This window comes from Schistocerca cancellata, chromosome 8 (genome assembly GCF_023864275.1).
Source record: "Schistocerca cancellata isolate TAMUIC-IGC-003103 chromosome 8, iqSchCanc2.1, whole genome shotgun sequence".
Classification (NCBI taxonomy): domain Eukaryota; kingdom Metazoa; phylum Arthropoda; class Insecta; order Orthoptera; family Acrididae; genus Schistocerca; species Schistocerca cancellata.
Genome location: NC_064633.1, coordinates 122,207,436 through 122,223,382, shown reverse-complemented (window position 1 = coordinate 122,223,382; position 15,947 = coordinate 122,207,436). Strand labels below are relative to the sequence as shown.

Below are 15,947 nucleotides of genomic sequence, written 5' to 3'. Positions count from 1 at the left end.
GTCTACGTACTGGAGTAGGCAGTTGCTCAGTTGCGATGGAGCAGCGAGGAAGTCTCCACGGCGTGTGGTCAGGCCGGGGCCGCTGGTGGTGTGCACACGCGGCCAGAGTTGTGTGGCACTAACTTCGAGAGCTGCTTTTCAAAGCACCATTCACAGTATGTTCCCGCGACCTGTTAGAAATAGCTTCGTTGCAGCAGTTGCCAGAGCCGCCAGAAAACGGTGTTACTATGCGTGAGCAGCTACGATGACATAGAAAGCCCATATGTTCGTAGATACATATTATTAAGAGGTATCACATGACGTCAACTTTGTCTCGAATATATAATTCACCTGCGTCTTTCATTTTTCGTATTAATACTCAACATTAGAGAACCCCAATATCTTTCTGCATCAATCAGCATTCTTACGCACCTAAAGACTGCTGTGATGACAATAAGAAGAATATGTAAAGAACTTCAAGAAACATCTACATCTACCTGGCTACTCTGCATGTCACACTTAAATGCCTGGCAGAGGTTTCATCGAACCACCTTCAGTCTAATTCTCTATTATTCCACTCTCTAACAGCGAGCGGGTAAAACGAACACCTGTATCTACATCTACATCTACATCTATACTCCGCGAGCCACCTTACGGTGTGTGGCGGAGGGTACTTATTGTACCACTATCTGATCCCCCCTTCCCTGTTCCATTCACGAATTGTGCGTGGGAAGAACGACTGCTTGTAAGTCTCCGTATTTGCTCTAATTTCTCGGATCTTTTCGTTGTGATCATTACGCGAGATATATGTGGGCGGTAGTAATATGTTGCCCATCTCTTCCCGGAATGTGCTCTCTCGTAATTTCGATAATAAACCTCTCCGTATTGCGTAACGCCTTTCTTGAAGTGTCCGCCACTGGAGCTTGTTCAGCATCTCCGTAACGCTCTCGCGCTGACTAAATGTCCCCATGACGAATCGCGCTGCTTTTCGCTGGATCATGTCTATCTCTTCTATTAATCCAACCTGGTAAGGGTCCCATACTGATGAGCAATACTCAAGAATCGGACGAACAAGCGTTTTGTAAGCTACTTCTTTCGTCGATGAGTCACATTTTCTTAGAATTCTTCCTATGAATCTCAACCTGGCGCCTGCTTTTCCCACTATGTTTCCGTGCGAGCTCTGGTTTCGATTACTTCATTATGATGATCATTTCTCCCTATGTAGGTCGGAGTCAACAAAATGTTTTCACATCCGAAGGAGAAAGTTGGTGACTGGAATTCCGTGAGAAGATTCCTACGCAATGAGAAGCGCCTTTGTTTTAATGACGTTCGTTCCAAATCTTGTATTATGTCCGTGATAATCTCTCCCCTATTTCTCGATAATACAAAAAGTGCTGCTCTTCTTTGATGTTTCTCGATGTACTACGTTAATGCTATCTGATAGGGATACCACACCGCGCAATGGTACTCCAGAAGAGGACCGGCAAGCGTAGTACAGGTAGTCTCTTTAGTAGATCCGTTGCACCTTCTAAGTGTTCTGACAATACAACGCAGTCTTTGTTTCGCCATCCGGACAACGTTTTCTGTGTGCTCTTTCCAATTTAAATTGTTCGTAACTGTAATTCCAAGGTAATTTGTTGAATTTGTGGCCTTCAGATTTGATTGATTTATCGTGAAACCGAAGTTTAACTGATTGCTTTCGCTATTCATGCAGATGGCCTCACACTTTTCATTACTTAAGGTCAATTGCCAGTTTGTGCACCATACAGATATCTCGTCTAAATCGTTTGGAAATTAGTTTTGATCTTCTGATGACTTTACTGGATGATAAAAGACAGCATCATCTGCAAGACGGCTCCTCAGATTATCACCTAAATCGTTTATGTAGATAAAGAACAGCAGAGGGCCTATATCACTTACTTGTGGAACGCCAGATATTGCTTCTGTTTTACTAGATAACTTTCCGTCAGTTACTACGAACTGTGACCTCTCTGACAGGAAATCGCGAACCCATAAGCACGCATAAGCTTGTGAGGTACGGCGTCAAAAACGTTCTGGAAATCTAGAAATACCCGAATAAATTTAAAATCCTTTGTCGATAGTATTCAACACTTCGTGTCAGTAAAGAGCTAGTTGTGTCTCCCAAGAACGATGTTTTCTAAATCCGTGTTCACTATGTGTCAATAGACCGTTCTCTCCGAGGTAATTTATAATGTTCGAACAGAATATATGTCCCAGACTCCTGCTGCACATTGACGTTAATGATTTGGACCTGTAATTTAGTGGTTTACTCCTATTGCCTTTCTTGAATATTGATGTAAGCTGTGCAGCTTTCCAGTCTTTGGGTACGGATCTTTCGTTGGGCGAGTGGTTATATTATGATTGTTAAGTATGGAGCTAATGCATGAGCATTCACTGAAAGGAACCTAGTTGGTATACAATTTGGACCGGCAGACATGCTTTTATTAAGCGATTTACGTTAATTCACTACTCCGAAGATATCTACTTCTAAGTTATTCACGCTGGCAGCTGTTCTTGATTCGTCTTCTTTGGTGATTGAATTTCGGAAGGCTGTGTTAAGTAACTCTGCTTTAGCAGCACTGCCATCGATAGTATTTCCTTTGCTATGGCGCAGAGAAGGCTTGATTGTCTCACGTCGCTAGCATACTTCACATACAACCAGAACCTCTTTGTGTTTTCTGCCAGCTTTCGAGACAAAGTGTCGTTGTGGAAACTATTATAAGGACCTCGCACTTAAGTACACGCTGAACGTCGAGCTTCTGTAAATCCCCAAAACTGGCGATTTTGCTTTAGTTGAATTTTGGCATGCTTTTTTCGTTGTTTCTGCAACAATGTTCTTTCCTTATTCTGCGTTCCGTGGGGGATCACCTGGGCTTTTGTTAATTTGTCTGGTGCAGATCTCTCGATTGCTGTCGATACTACGGGGTGTTCAAAAAGTGTCTGCGCAGTGCCGTATGATTGTTAGCCGCGCGTGTCGTATGCCGCAGTGAATATATCGAAATGAAACTCAGTGTATACAAGTTATTAATTTATTGAATATTCATTTTTACTTACAAATTTTCACATTAAATGCTGAAAGTGTCCCACCTGTTATTGAATACACAATTAAATTCGTCTAATCATGTTTCCAATAACTAACTGTAACATTTCTTCTGTAACATAAGCACTGAAAGTGGATACTGCAGTTTTCAACTCATCGATGGATTTTGGACGGCTTTTATAGATAGTTGCTTTCACTGGACCCCAGAAGAAAAAGTCAGGTGGTGTTTGGTCAGGTTATCGTGGAGGCCAAAGTCCCCGTGATATTATGTGATCACAAAAAACAGCAATGACACTGAAACGCGAGCTGTATGCCTGGTTGCACAATCGTGTTGAAAAAATCGTTCAGTATTTCAAAAAAATGGCTCTGATCACTATGGGACTCAACAGCTTAGGTCATAAGTCCCCTAGAACTTAGAACAACTTAAACCTAACTAACCTAAGGACGTCACACACACCCTTGCCCGAGGTAGGATTCGAACCTGCGACCGTAGCAGTCCCGCGGTTCCGGACTGCAGCGCCAGAACCGCACGGCCACCGCGGCCGGCGTTCAGTATTTCGCTTAACACAAGTTCTCCTATGACTGGGTAGAGAATATCACTGCAGTATCGTTTGCGTTTATTGTTTTGTTGAAAAATATGGGACCCACAATCCGACGTCTAGAAATTGCAATCCAAACTCCTATTTTCACAGAATGAAGTGGTCCCTCATGAATACACTATGGATTTGCAGTACTCCACATACGAGAATTTTGCGAGTTCATGTACCTGGATAAATGAAACGACGCCTCATCAGTGAAAAACGTTTCATTAAGGATATTCCTTCCATTTTGTTGAACGAAATTTTTGAACCATTGACAATAATGCAGTCTCTTGCCATGATCAATATTTTTCAGTTCTTGCACGACTATCAGTTTGTATGGGAAAAGTTCTAATTTTTCCCTTACAGCTGTGTGCGCCGGTCCGACACTAACATCGATTTCCTGGGCGAGTTTTCTTATTGACTTGTTCGGACTCATGGACAATTTATCGGAAATATCGAGTAGTTTATCCTCAGACAAAACGCTAGGACGACTACTTCTCGGTGTATCTGTCACTGAACCCGTACTTCGAAATTTGTTAATCAAATCTCACACAGCATCGCGATGTGGAAGGGTTGTCTCCGGGAAAACTGAATTAAATGTTTGAAGAAGTTAAACTGTGTATTTACCGCCAGATTTGAACACTTGTTCGACTAAAAACACACGTTCTTCAAAGGTTAGCATTTTAACAGTGACAAAAACGAAACAAACGAACAGAGGAACTAAAACGTTCATGTCAACACCTAACGACACACACCAACGATACTGCTGACGCTGGCTGAGATAAACGAAACAGAGGAATGTTGGGAGGGTCCACTTGAAGGGAAGTAACCCAGGCAGGCTAACAATCATACGGCACGTGCGGCTAACAATCATACGACACTGCGGAGAGACTTTTTGAACAACCCGTGTTTCTTTGACTTCAGGGCACCCCTGTTCTATACGTACATTGTTAATTTGAAAGGAATGGAAATTGTCTCTCAAGATGGCGTCAAACGAATTTTCATCTGCTTTTTTGAATAGATATGTATTTCTTTCATTTTTGGTGGATTTGGGAGTTACGGTATTGACTCTCGCTACGACAGCCCTGTGTTCTCCAATCCCTGTATCAGTTTTGATGCTCGTTGTTAGCTAAGGATTATTTGTTACACAGCCGTTTACTATACGAATGGGTTCATGAACTAAATGCTCGAAATAATTTTTAGAGAATGTCTTAGTCCAATTTCGGATGATGTTTTATGCTACCTCCGGATTTAGACATTTATTTTTGCCAACATATCGAGGGTAAATCTAAGTCATATTCACATATTTTACTGTTCCCGTTGCTTCTGTATAATATTTCGTTGACTGTATCAGTACCAGTTTTATTGTGATATATTGTGAAATTTCTAAGATTCGCGAATGCCGTGCTAAGTCCGTACAGTTACAGTAGTAAGTCGGCGTTTGTAATTTAATTACTGTAGCACATAGTCCAACTAACAAATTGTGTTACATCTAGTTTTCCCTTAAAGTGGAGTATATATGATATACGTTTACCGTAAATTAACGCTATTTTCTAGTTGGCTAATAACTATAATTAAACTCAAAAAGTTTCAGGAAATCAGTAATTTTTACCACAGGTTTTCTGTTCCCTTAATAGAAATCTCCTTCTGTGTGTTTGCTTCAATTCTTATAGGGAATTAGCAACTTCGTAGCTAAATAGATTAAAACATAACCAGCGAGCTTAATTTAAAGTTATTTATTGGGTCACTGTCCTGTAATAGACAGCATCAGCTAAACTGTAGGCCCCCCCATCCTGTAAATGCTGTCCTCGAACACAGGATGAGTTTGTTGAATTCGTAACCAGCCTGAAATCGCCCTGACTAGTGCCAAACGATTGGCGGTTGCTGCGAGTTGTTGTGCTGGAAGAGCTCCCGAAAGTCGGGCACGTATGTTACCGGTACCAAAGGTACCTTAAGTACTATCTGCTGCTGTAGATCATGTTTCCTCTGCAGAAAGTACAGGATCTGTCATTACTCTTCCACTTGACTGCAGGTGGCGTGTCGGTGGCAGAGCTAGGCGTCCTGTGCAGGATGGACGTGGACCAGGGAGGACTCAGATTGCTGTATCGATCCCCCTAATCGACAAGTTTGAGGTGCTGTCTTTCACTGAAACTGTGCCAATGGGACTCACTTCAATTGTTCTGGGGATACTTGTTTTGGCCGTGTCAAGAGGAGGCAAACGCAGAAGGGTAGGGATCTATTAGTCGTCGGCAATTCGAACGTAAAGCGAATGATGGTACCCTTAGAGAAAAGGCAGCAAGGGACAGGAAAGGACACCAGGCTGTGAAGCAGCTATTTCGGCAGCCATTGAGGGAACAGGGTGCAACTAGCTGCAGATTGTGGCGCGCGTTGGAACAAATGATGCCTATTGTATGGGGCCCCAGGTCATACTTGTGTCATGCCAGCGACTGTCAGAGAAGGTTGAGATGATCAGCCTTACTTATGGTGTTTCAACGAACCTCGTAATTTGCAGCATTGTCTCCAGAAATGATCGTGACCCTGTGGTTCTGAGTCGAGTGGAAAGACTAAACCAGAGACTTCGAAGGTTCCGCGAGAAGCTAGGCTGCAATTTGAGTACTATAGCGTCCCCATAAATGGGTGAGGTGTGCACTATACGTGGTGGAATCCAAAATTTTCGGGACTGATGCTGCCATCTGGAAAGTAGGAGTAGTAGATCTTTGTACGTCTAGCTGGCGAGAGCATATCTGCGGAGTGGCATTCAGCTGGGAGGATGTGCTGCGTATCCACAGTGATTTCCGTAATACTCTGTTTTTGGTGTGTGGCGATTTTACAATGGATCCGCCAACAGAACAGAGCGTGTGTATCAAATTCTGTGTGAATCTCGGGAAAAGTGCTGCAGAGATCCCTGCAATGGCTCAACAAGTGTTTGGGAGACAAAGCAACAATAGTCCCAGTGGAATAGCCCGGGCTCTGCAAGGCGCAAAAAATCGAGACAGGTGAAGAGCAAAGTGAGAGTATTAAAATCCTAATGGTTTGAAGTTTTGAAAAGCAGTGAAACTCACATAATACTGGGTACAGAAAGCTGAAACTGACAGCGTTGAAATTTTTCGGGAAAATTTAAATGTATAATGAAAGATGGGAAATGGAGGTGGTGTATTTGTCGCAGTAGACAAGAAACTCAAATACACCGAGACAGAAACTGAAGCTGCGTGTGACAATGGGCAAAACTCAGTATCAAGGATGGGCTTAATATGATGACTGGGTCCTCCTGTCTCCCTCCACACTCATGTCCTGTTGTAACAGAAAATTTTAGAGAAAACCTCACTTCACTTAAACGTAAGTTCCCCAATTATATTACAATGAAATGAACACCCTTAGCTGCTTGCAGGCGTGATAAGACTTCTTGTGAAACATTACTAAATGCCTTCTCTGAGAACTACCTAGGACAGATAGTTCGGAACCCCACCCATGTTGGAAATATATTGGTTCTAATGGCAACAAATAGACCTAATTTCTTTGAAGATGCCAACGTCGAAACTGGTACCAGTAGTAGTGGGGACAGTTATTACCAAAGTACAAAGGACAACTAAAACAATCAGAAAACAAGTAGAAAACTAGATAAAAAATCATTAGTGTCATATCTCAGTCAGGAACTTGAAAATTTCAGCACAGGGCAGGAGCATGTAGAGGAATAATGGCTGAAGTTTAAAAGAGTAATTTACCATGCGCTGCATAGCTACCTACCCAATAGAACAGTTCTAAATGGGAGGGATCCACCATGGCGTACAGTCACTGTAAAGAAACTTCTAAAGAAACAGAGATTCCTGTATTATGCAGTATAAAACAGAGCATAAGGCTATAGACAGAGAGATGCTGACTGAAACGCGTCAAGAGAGTGATGCGTGAAGCCTTCAGTGACTACTGTAGCAGAACATTGTCAAATGATCTTTCTCAAAACCCAATGAAATTCTGGCCGTATGTGAAACCTGTTTGTGCCACCAAACTTAGTATCTAGTCCCTAGCGAATGAGGCACGAACTGAAATTGAGGGTAGCAAAGCAAAAGCTGAAATGTTCGTTTTCAAATTTTCTTTTACAAAGGAAAACCCAGGAGAATAGCCTCATCGAAAAGATGAGCGAAATAAGTATTAGTGTCAGTGGTGTTCAGAAATAGCAGAAACCGTTAAAACTGCATTAAGCTCCGGGGCCTGACGGAGTCCCTATCTGATTCTATACTGAATTTTGCGGCTGAGTTAGCCACTTTTCTGGCTATAATATATCGTAGATCCCTCGAGCAAAAATCTGTTCCCAGTTCTTGGAGGAAAGGGCAGGTCACACCAGTCTACAATAAAGCGTAGCAGAAGTGGTCCACAAAACTACTGTCCAACATCTTCGACATCGATTTGTTGTAGAATCTTACCGGTAGAACATATTCTGAGCTCAAACATAATGAGGTATCTCGAACCGAATGATTCCTCCCATGCCAACCACCATGGAGTTCGAAATCATAGATCATGCGAAACTCAACTCGCACTTTTCTCATATACTCAAAGCTTTGGATCAAGGCATTCAGGTAGATGCAGTATTTTTTGATTTCCGAAAGGCATTTGACACAGTACCACGCCTATTCTTACTGTCAAAAGTACGATCATATGGGTTATCAAGTGAAGATTTTTGGTAGGGGGACGCAGCATGTTACCTTGGATGTAGAGTCGTCGTCAGATGTAGAAGTAGCTTCAGTTGTGCCCCAGGGAAGTATGTTGGGACCCTTGCTGGTCATGTTGTATATTAATGACCTTGCGGACGATATTAATAGTGAATTTTTGCAAATGATGCAGTTCTCTGTAATGCAGTACTGTCTGAAAGGAGCAACATAAATATTCAGTCATATCTTGATAAGATGTCGAAATGGTGCAGAGATTGGCAACTTGCTTTAAATGTTCAGAAATGTAAAGCTGTACTCTTCACAGAACGAAAAGGCATACTATCCTACAACTTTAATATCAGTGAGTCATTGCTGGAATCGGGCAATTCATACAAATACCTGGGTGTATCACTTTGCAGGGATATGACATGGAATGACCACATAGGCTCAGTCGGGGGTAAGGCGGATGGTAGACTTCGGTTTATTGGTAAAATACTGGGGAAGAGCAGTGAGTCTACAAAAGAGATTGCTTAATGATCACCTGTGCGACCGGTTCTAGAATACTGCTCAAGTGTGTGGGGCCCACAGTAAACAGGACTAACAGGGGATATTGAACGTATACGGAGGACGGCAGCACGAATGGTCACAGGTTGGAAAGTATCACAGAGATACTGAAGAAACTGAACCGGCAGACTCTTGAAGACAGAAGTAAATTATTCTGAGAAAGTCTTCGAGAAAAGCTTCAAGAATCAGCTTTAAATGATTACACTAGGAATATACTGCAATCTGCTACATATCGCTCATTTATGGATCCTGAGGATGAGATTGGAATAATTACAGCACGATAGAGGCATTTAGACAATCATGCTTTCCTCGCTCTATACATCAAAGGAACGGGAAGAAATCCTAGTAGTTGGTACAATAGGACGTACCCTCTGCCATTCACTCCACGGTAGTTTGCACAGTATAGGTGTACAGGTAGGTGTAGAACTGTAATTGTATGAGCCAGATATGTGTTTGAAATGAGACACAAGTTTCCTTTGAACCTTCCAGCAATTGTATCGTCTGAGTTGGGAGGTCGGTAAAAGGATGGAACTGTCATTTTATTCCGGTTGCCAAGAATGGCCTCTGCCCATTTTAACTCACAGGAACTATCTACTTCAGTTTCGCTACACGATAAACTACTTCTAACAGAAACAAACACGCCACCGCCAACTGTATTTATCCTTTCATTTCTGAGCACTGTTAGTTCCTTGTCAAAATTTTCGGCTGACCTTTTCTCTGGTTTCAATCAGCTGATAGTGCCTATAATGATTTGAGTATCAGTGCTTTCTATTAGCCCTTGGTGTTGTCCCAACGCAGCTACGGCATTTTACAGTTGCTATACTGATGGTTCCCAGATCTATTTTCTTCCTGTGTCTGACTTGCGCCCTTTGAGATTGAAGCCCTTTTTATGTTTCTGTGGGACCGTCTAACCTAAAAATCCGCCCAGTCCACGCCACGCATATCTCGCTGCCCGTGTAGCCGACTCCTGCGTGCAATGGACTCCTGAGCTATTTAGCGGAACCCGCAAAACCACCACCAAGATACGCCAAAATAATGACATTTCAGTTGTGCTACTGGGACTGAAATAAGATTTATAATCTGTCACCTCTGTTCTGTTTAAGAAGCTGAAGAAAATTGACCTTAACTATTGGGCTGTAAAGCGAGATTTCGGAACACATTTTGATTTTTAGTAAAATTTAGTATACTTTGATGTGGCAGACGGTAAGATTTCTGAGAACGGAAGCATCCACACTGAAGCATTACACAGGTAAGTAGAGAAAATATCGGTGTTAATCTGCCTCAGAGACCTCCGTGTACTTATGTATAAGGTTCTTGGTTATTAGTGTAAACTTGAAAGAGACCACTGCAACGTTTTAGGGCAAGATGATTGTTTTGCTACTAATCACTCAAAGAAAACATTTTTATTTTACACTTGCCTTTGGAAGGAAGTACACTGATATTTTGTTCAGTGATATTTTCTAAGTATTTCGGTGTAAGGAAACCGTGGTCTCCGTCTGCTCCTTTTAGAGTAATTGTATTTCCTATTCTTCCTACCGCCACTTATTTTTGTAGCTGTATTTGTGCGAAAATGTCTGTAGAAGAGGGCAAATGCTGGCGATATGTCGTGTATGTCTTGTTCGGAAAAAAACTTCATCCATCCATTCGAGGTACTTGCTGTTGACGATGGGAATGTCACTTTATTCCTCACCCTTCCGCTTTCATTCAGTACACCACCGTTTCCGTATCAGATTTGTTTTCCCGGCGTGTTAGTTGTACTTTAACTGTCATGCGGAACAGTGTGGACAGATTCACTGATGATGATTTGACCCATGTACACCTCGGGTGTGGGTTCACTGAATACTGTCGAAGAGCAGTAAAACCACATTAAACTGGGACTGCAGTCACATCACAGATGTTTTGCATCTGTACATGGATGCCTACGGGACATGCGATCCATGTTACACTGATTGCATACAGTAGGCTTTCTCACCGTTGTGAAGATATTTTCACACAACCATCAGAGGGAATTGCTGTAACAAAGGGAGTAAATCGTAGTTATGCTATTACTTTGCTAACGAGAGGCCGAAGACCACGAGTTCCTTACACCGGAACAATAAGAAAACATTACTGAACGACAGCTGGAAATTTAGCCCGTGGATTTCCGTTTAATCTTGTACACTGGACGTGAGGCAACAAAGATTTGGTAACTCTTGTGATTACATTGTCTGCTATAAAAAAGTGAAGGTCCTTGAAGGAGAGGAGGAAACGAAATGAAACTTCATGAGGTAAGTGGGGTTGTGAGGTTATTTCAGCGATTACAATATAAAGTCAAATTTGCAGGGCTCAGTTACCAGTGCGACAATGTTTCCCTTTTAGACTGTGTGTGTGTGCTGATTCAATTGCAGATCGTCATAAAGCCGTTGAATCGTATACTGTGTCTATCTGACCCACAACAATTGCAGATAATCCTCGACACCCCCGTTACTGGCACTTGGACGGAGCTGACATTCTAACTGGTCCCTCATATGTTATTTTGGGGACAGATCTCGGTATCTTGCTAGCTACGGGAGTTCTTCAGTAACACGCAGACAGATGATAGACACACGTAGCATGAGTGGACGATTCGTTGTCCTGTTGAAAAACAAACAGCCGTGACCTGAAGTCATTCCAGAGGGTTGCTCATATCGTGACGCCAGGAGTAGAACGCCACGCCTCTCCAAAACATTGGAAGAATGGGACGTCTCCACAAGTCACCGCCATAGGCGCCGAGATCGTGTAGAACCACAACTCATCGCTGAACGCAATGCGACGTTATCCGTCGGCAGTCCATGCTGCCCGACTGTGACACCACTCAAAACGCAAAAGTTTGTGTTAACCGCTGCCTATGCATGGGACGATAATTTTCTAGTCCTACTGCTCCATTTCTGACCAGTGGTGTGAGACAACACAGAATGGTGCAGGGAATCCATTATTTGTTCTCCTTTGGGACATGCAGGTGTGAATGGGTTACAATAGTTGGTGCACAATACGGCTGTCCTCCGTTGTGGAGGTGAGACATGGTCGACCGTGAGGGCGAGTACGCCTGCTCCACGTCCACTGCATTCCAACATCGGGGCACTGTCACATCCAAATGTCCCACGAATCTGGACGTTCTCCAATTCGACCATATGGCCAAATGGAGACCTAGGAGGAGACTCGTTTCAAAGTATGTCAGTTGCTGATAACGCTGTCTCACGCGAGTATGTGTGATCTTCATGTCCTTCACAGTGATTACTCAGTGTCTGACATTGTTAACAGCCTTCCGGCTCTAGTAACAGCACTACTACTCTAATAACACTAAACCCTAACGACAGTAATATACTCGGTGGCCATTCTACCTCTCACTCTAATCATATACACTCCTGGAAATGGAAAAAAGAACACATTGACACCGGTGTGTCAGACCCACCATACTTGCTCCGGACACTGCGAGAGGGCTGTACAAGCAATGATCACACGCACGGCACAGCGGACACACCAGGAACCGCGGTGTTGGCCGTCGAATGGCGCTAGCTGCGCAGCATTTGTGCACCGCCGCCGTCAGTGTCAGCCAGTTTGCCGTGGCATACGGAGCTCCATCGCAGTCTTTAACACTGGTAGCATGCCGCGACAGCGTGGACGTGAACCGTATGTGCAGTTGACGGACTTTGAGCGAGGGCGTATATTGGGCATGCGGGAGGCCGGGTGGACGTACCGCCAAATTGCTCAACACGTGGGGCGTGAGGTCTCCACAGTACATCGATGTTGTCGCCAGTGGTCGGCGGAAGGTGCACGTGCCCGTCGACCTGGGACCGGACCGCAGCGACGCACGGATGCACGCCAAGACCGTAGGCTCCTACGCAGTGCCGTAGGGGACCGCACCGCCACTTCCCAGCAAATTAGGGACACTGTTGCTCCTGGGGTATCGGCGAGGACCATTCGCAACCGTCTCCATGAAGCTGGGCTACGGTCCCGCACACCGTTAGGCCGTCTTCCGCTCACGCCCCAACATCGTGCAGCCCGCCTCCAGTGGTGTCGCGACAGGCGTGAATGGAGGGACGAATGGAGACGTGTCGTCTTCAGCGATGAGAGTCGCTTCTGCCTTGGTGCCAATGATGGTCGTATGCGTGTTTGGCGCCGTGCAGGTGAGCGCCACAATCAGGACTGCATACGACCGAGGCACACAGGGCCAACACCCGGCATCATGGTGTGGGGAGCGATCTCCTACACTGGCCGTACACCACTGGTGATCGTCGAGGGGACACTGAATAGTGCACGGTACATCCAAACCGTCATCGAACCCATTGTTCTACCATTCCTAGACCGGCAAGGGAACTTGCTGTTCCAACAGGACAATGCACGTCCGCATGTATCCCGTGCCACCCAACGTGCTCTAGAAGGTGTAAGTCAACTACCCTGGCCAGCAAGATGTCCGGATCTGTCCGCCATTGAGCATGTTTGGGACTGGATGAAGCGTCGTCTCACGCGGTCTGCACGTCCAGCACGAACGCTGGTCCAACTGAGGCGCCAGGTGGAAATGGCATGGCAAGCCGTTCCACAGGACTACATCCAGCATCTGTACGATCGTCTCCATGGGAGAATAGCAGCCTGCATTGCTGCGAAAGGTGGATATACACTGTACTAGTGCCGACATTGTGCATGCTCTGTTGCCTGTGTCTATGTGCCTGTGGTTCTGTCAGTGTGATCATGTGATGTATCTGACCCCAGGAATGTGTCAATAAAGTTTCCCCTTCCTGGGACAATGAATTCACTGTGTTCTCATTTCAATTTCCAGGAGTGTAGACACCCATTGGAGGTACGTACTTGTACGAAGACACCAGAGCATGTCTTCTGTACACTTCTCTTTTTTTCTCGGGAAGTGCACATTACGTCAGATTAGGAAAACTAAGCGAACGTCCAAGACCCGACACAGTATAAACATAATATAATAAAGGTAGCAGACTAGGTAAGCTGGACGTGACTCTCCTCACCTGGACAGTGCAGCCTCGGCGGTGGCGTACAGCTGCCACCGTGTGAGTCTGCCCAGGGCCCGCTCCGCCGCCTGACCGAACAGCTGTGTCGCGTTGCTGGGCAGGTCGTAGTCGATCTTCATGGTCGCGCCCACCGTGTAGTCCTGGCCCTGCACGTTGGCCGGCAGGGCCAAACCCAGGATCAGCTACTGCCACAAAAACAGAAGCCTCTGATACGTTCTAATCTAGATGAACAAAATCTGCATTTAATTACCGCTCGACGTCTTAAATGGAAGGGTGGAGGCATACTTTTGGGTGCTGTTTTACATGAACTGAGAAAAAAAACGTTTCAAGGAAACACAGTCTAAAGAAAGATTACAGGTAGGGCTGAATCCGATATTGTACAGTTCATATATATTATACAATTTTTTGCATTCTCCATGTTTCTTGAGGATAAATAATTTACAGTATCCACAATGTGAGTCATTCTATACTCCATTCACCGAAACAAGAGACGTACTGTAAACACGGCAAGGCGCGTGTCCATAGCGCTGCCGTCGAGGGGTGTACAAGGCAGGGGCATCACAAATGAAAAAATGAAAGTCTGGTTTTTGATAATTTGGCACCTGAACATGATAAAGTGATCCGAGAACTACCTTCCGACACCTTTTTTTCATTTCATTAAAATTTATTGTCACTTAAAAAGAGAAATATTTAAGCTTTCAGCAAAAGTTGTTTTTCGCGTTACTCTATATTTATCACGCCATAACTCCTAAACTGTGTGTCGCACAGCAAAATGATTTTATAATTGCCTTCAGTACCATATGTTGATGACGTCTGCTAATTTTCTACCCAATAGAGTTATTAGTAGTGAAGTAATAAATTAAAATCTCACGTCTGATGCAGAACTTTTACCAAATCATAATCCGAAATATAGTAAGCGACAAACTTTTCCCCTTTAAATTTTTTTGTGGGGGCGTAAGCGACAAAAGTTTCAGAAAGGTTTGAATTTAATTTTGTAGTTTGTTCGAATGCGATGGGTGCAACCGTTTGTCCTTTATGGGCGATGCATTGTGCGGTTCGCAGGCGCGGCGCTCTGTCAGTGTGGTCGTCTCAGTTGCACGTGTGAGCTCGTTAATGGGTGTTGTACAGTGGCGATTTCAGGATATCTTAAGTTAATCTGTAAAGACGCTTGAAAGACTAGTTGTTGATTATTGGAGTAAGTATATGTGTTTGTAGTTACGGCGAGCATTCACTGTTTATGTGCGCATCCAATAGCATCGCATGGTTTCTTATTTTATATATTCACTTATTTCATTAGCATCACATACGGCTGTCCTCATTATGTCAGCCACGGATTCAGCGAGCGAGGTCGACGTGTCAGTTCTGAGTCCACCAAAGAAGCGAGCACAGAAGAAATCATTAAGTTCTTCTGAGAAGCACATGGTGCTTAATGTGTATAAAACGGAACTGTTACATCCAGAGCAGGCGATGAGTGACGTTCTTTCGAAAACAGCTGCAGCTACAGGTGTTGGACGTTCTTCAGTGTATCGTGTGATAAGTGAGTACAAGGCCACACACTCTTTGAAGTCTCCCAAGAAAGGATTATTACGACAGAAACTTTCCGAAATTGTTGATGACTTCGATAGAAATGCGATACGAAGGCAAATACACGATTTCTTTTTCGTAACGAATTGCCAACAATTGACAAAGTGCTTACAGTCGTGAACGAAGATGCAGATCTGGGCAATTTTCGGAGAACTATATTTTGTGAGTTATTGAGAGAAATGAATTTCAAATATGTCCGGCGTTGGCGCGATAGCATGCTAATAGACAGGGACGACATCGTTTTATGGAGGCGGTGTTATCTTCGAACCATTAAACGGTTGAGAGATAAAGGCAGACCCATTTACTATTTGGACGAGACGTGGGTGAACGCAGGACATACCCGAAGTTACGTCTGGGTAAATGGCTATAAATTCCTCAAAACAAGCGTTTCTGTACGGATTATCCACCGGAAGCAAGGGCCCATCAGGTAAAGGGAAACGTCTGATTATCGCACACATTGGCAGCAAAGCAGGGTTCGTTGAAGGAAGTTTGTGGACTTTCGAATCCAAGAAAAGTGGAGATTATCATGAGAAGATGTACG

General features: G+C 44.1%; 1 protein-coding gene across 1 annotated transcript in view; it reads right to left on the bottom strand.

The window, feature by feature from the left end:
- The window catches only part of LOC126095414 (uncharacterized), a 44,372-nt gene extending 29,129 nt beyond the window's left edge, over positions 1-15,243 (bottom strand). The window contains exons 1-2 of the mRNA XM_049910212.1: positions 15,130-15,243; positions 13,820-14,004 (exon numbers count right to left, since the gene is read on the bottom strand). Coding sequence (XP_049766169.1) covers positions 13,820-14,004; positions 15,130-15,243 — 299 coding nt within the window. The remainder of the gene's footprint in view (positions 1-13,819; positions 14,005-15,129) is intronic.
- Between the last annotated feature and the right edge of the window lie 704 nt (positions 15,244-15,947).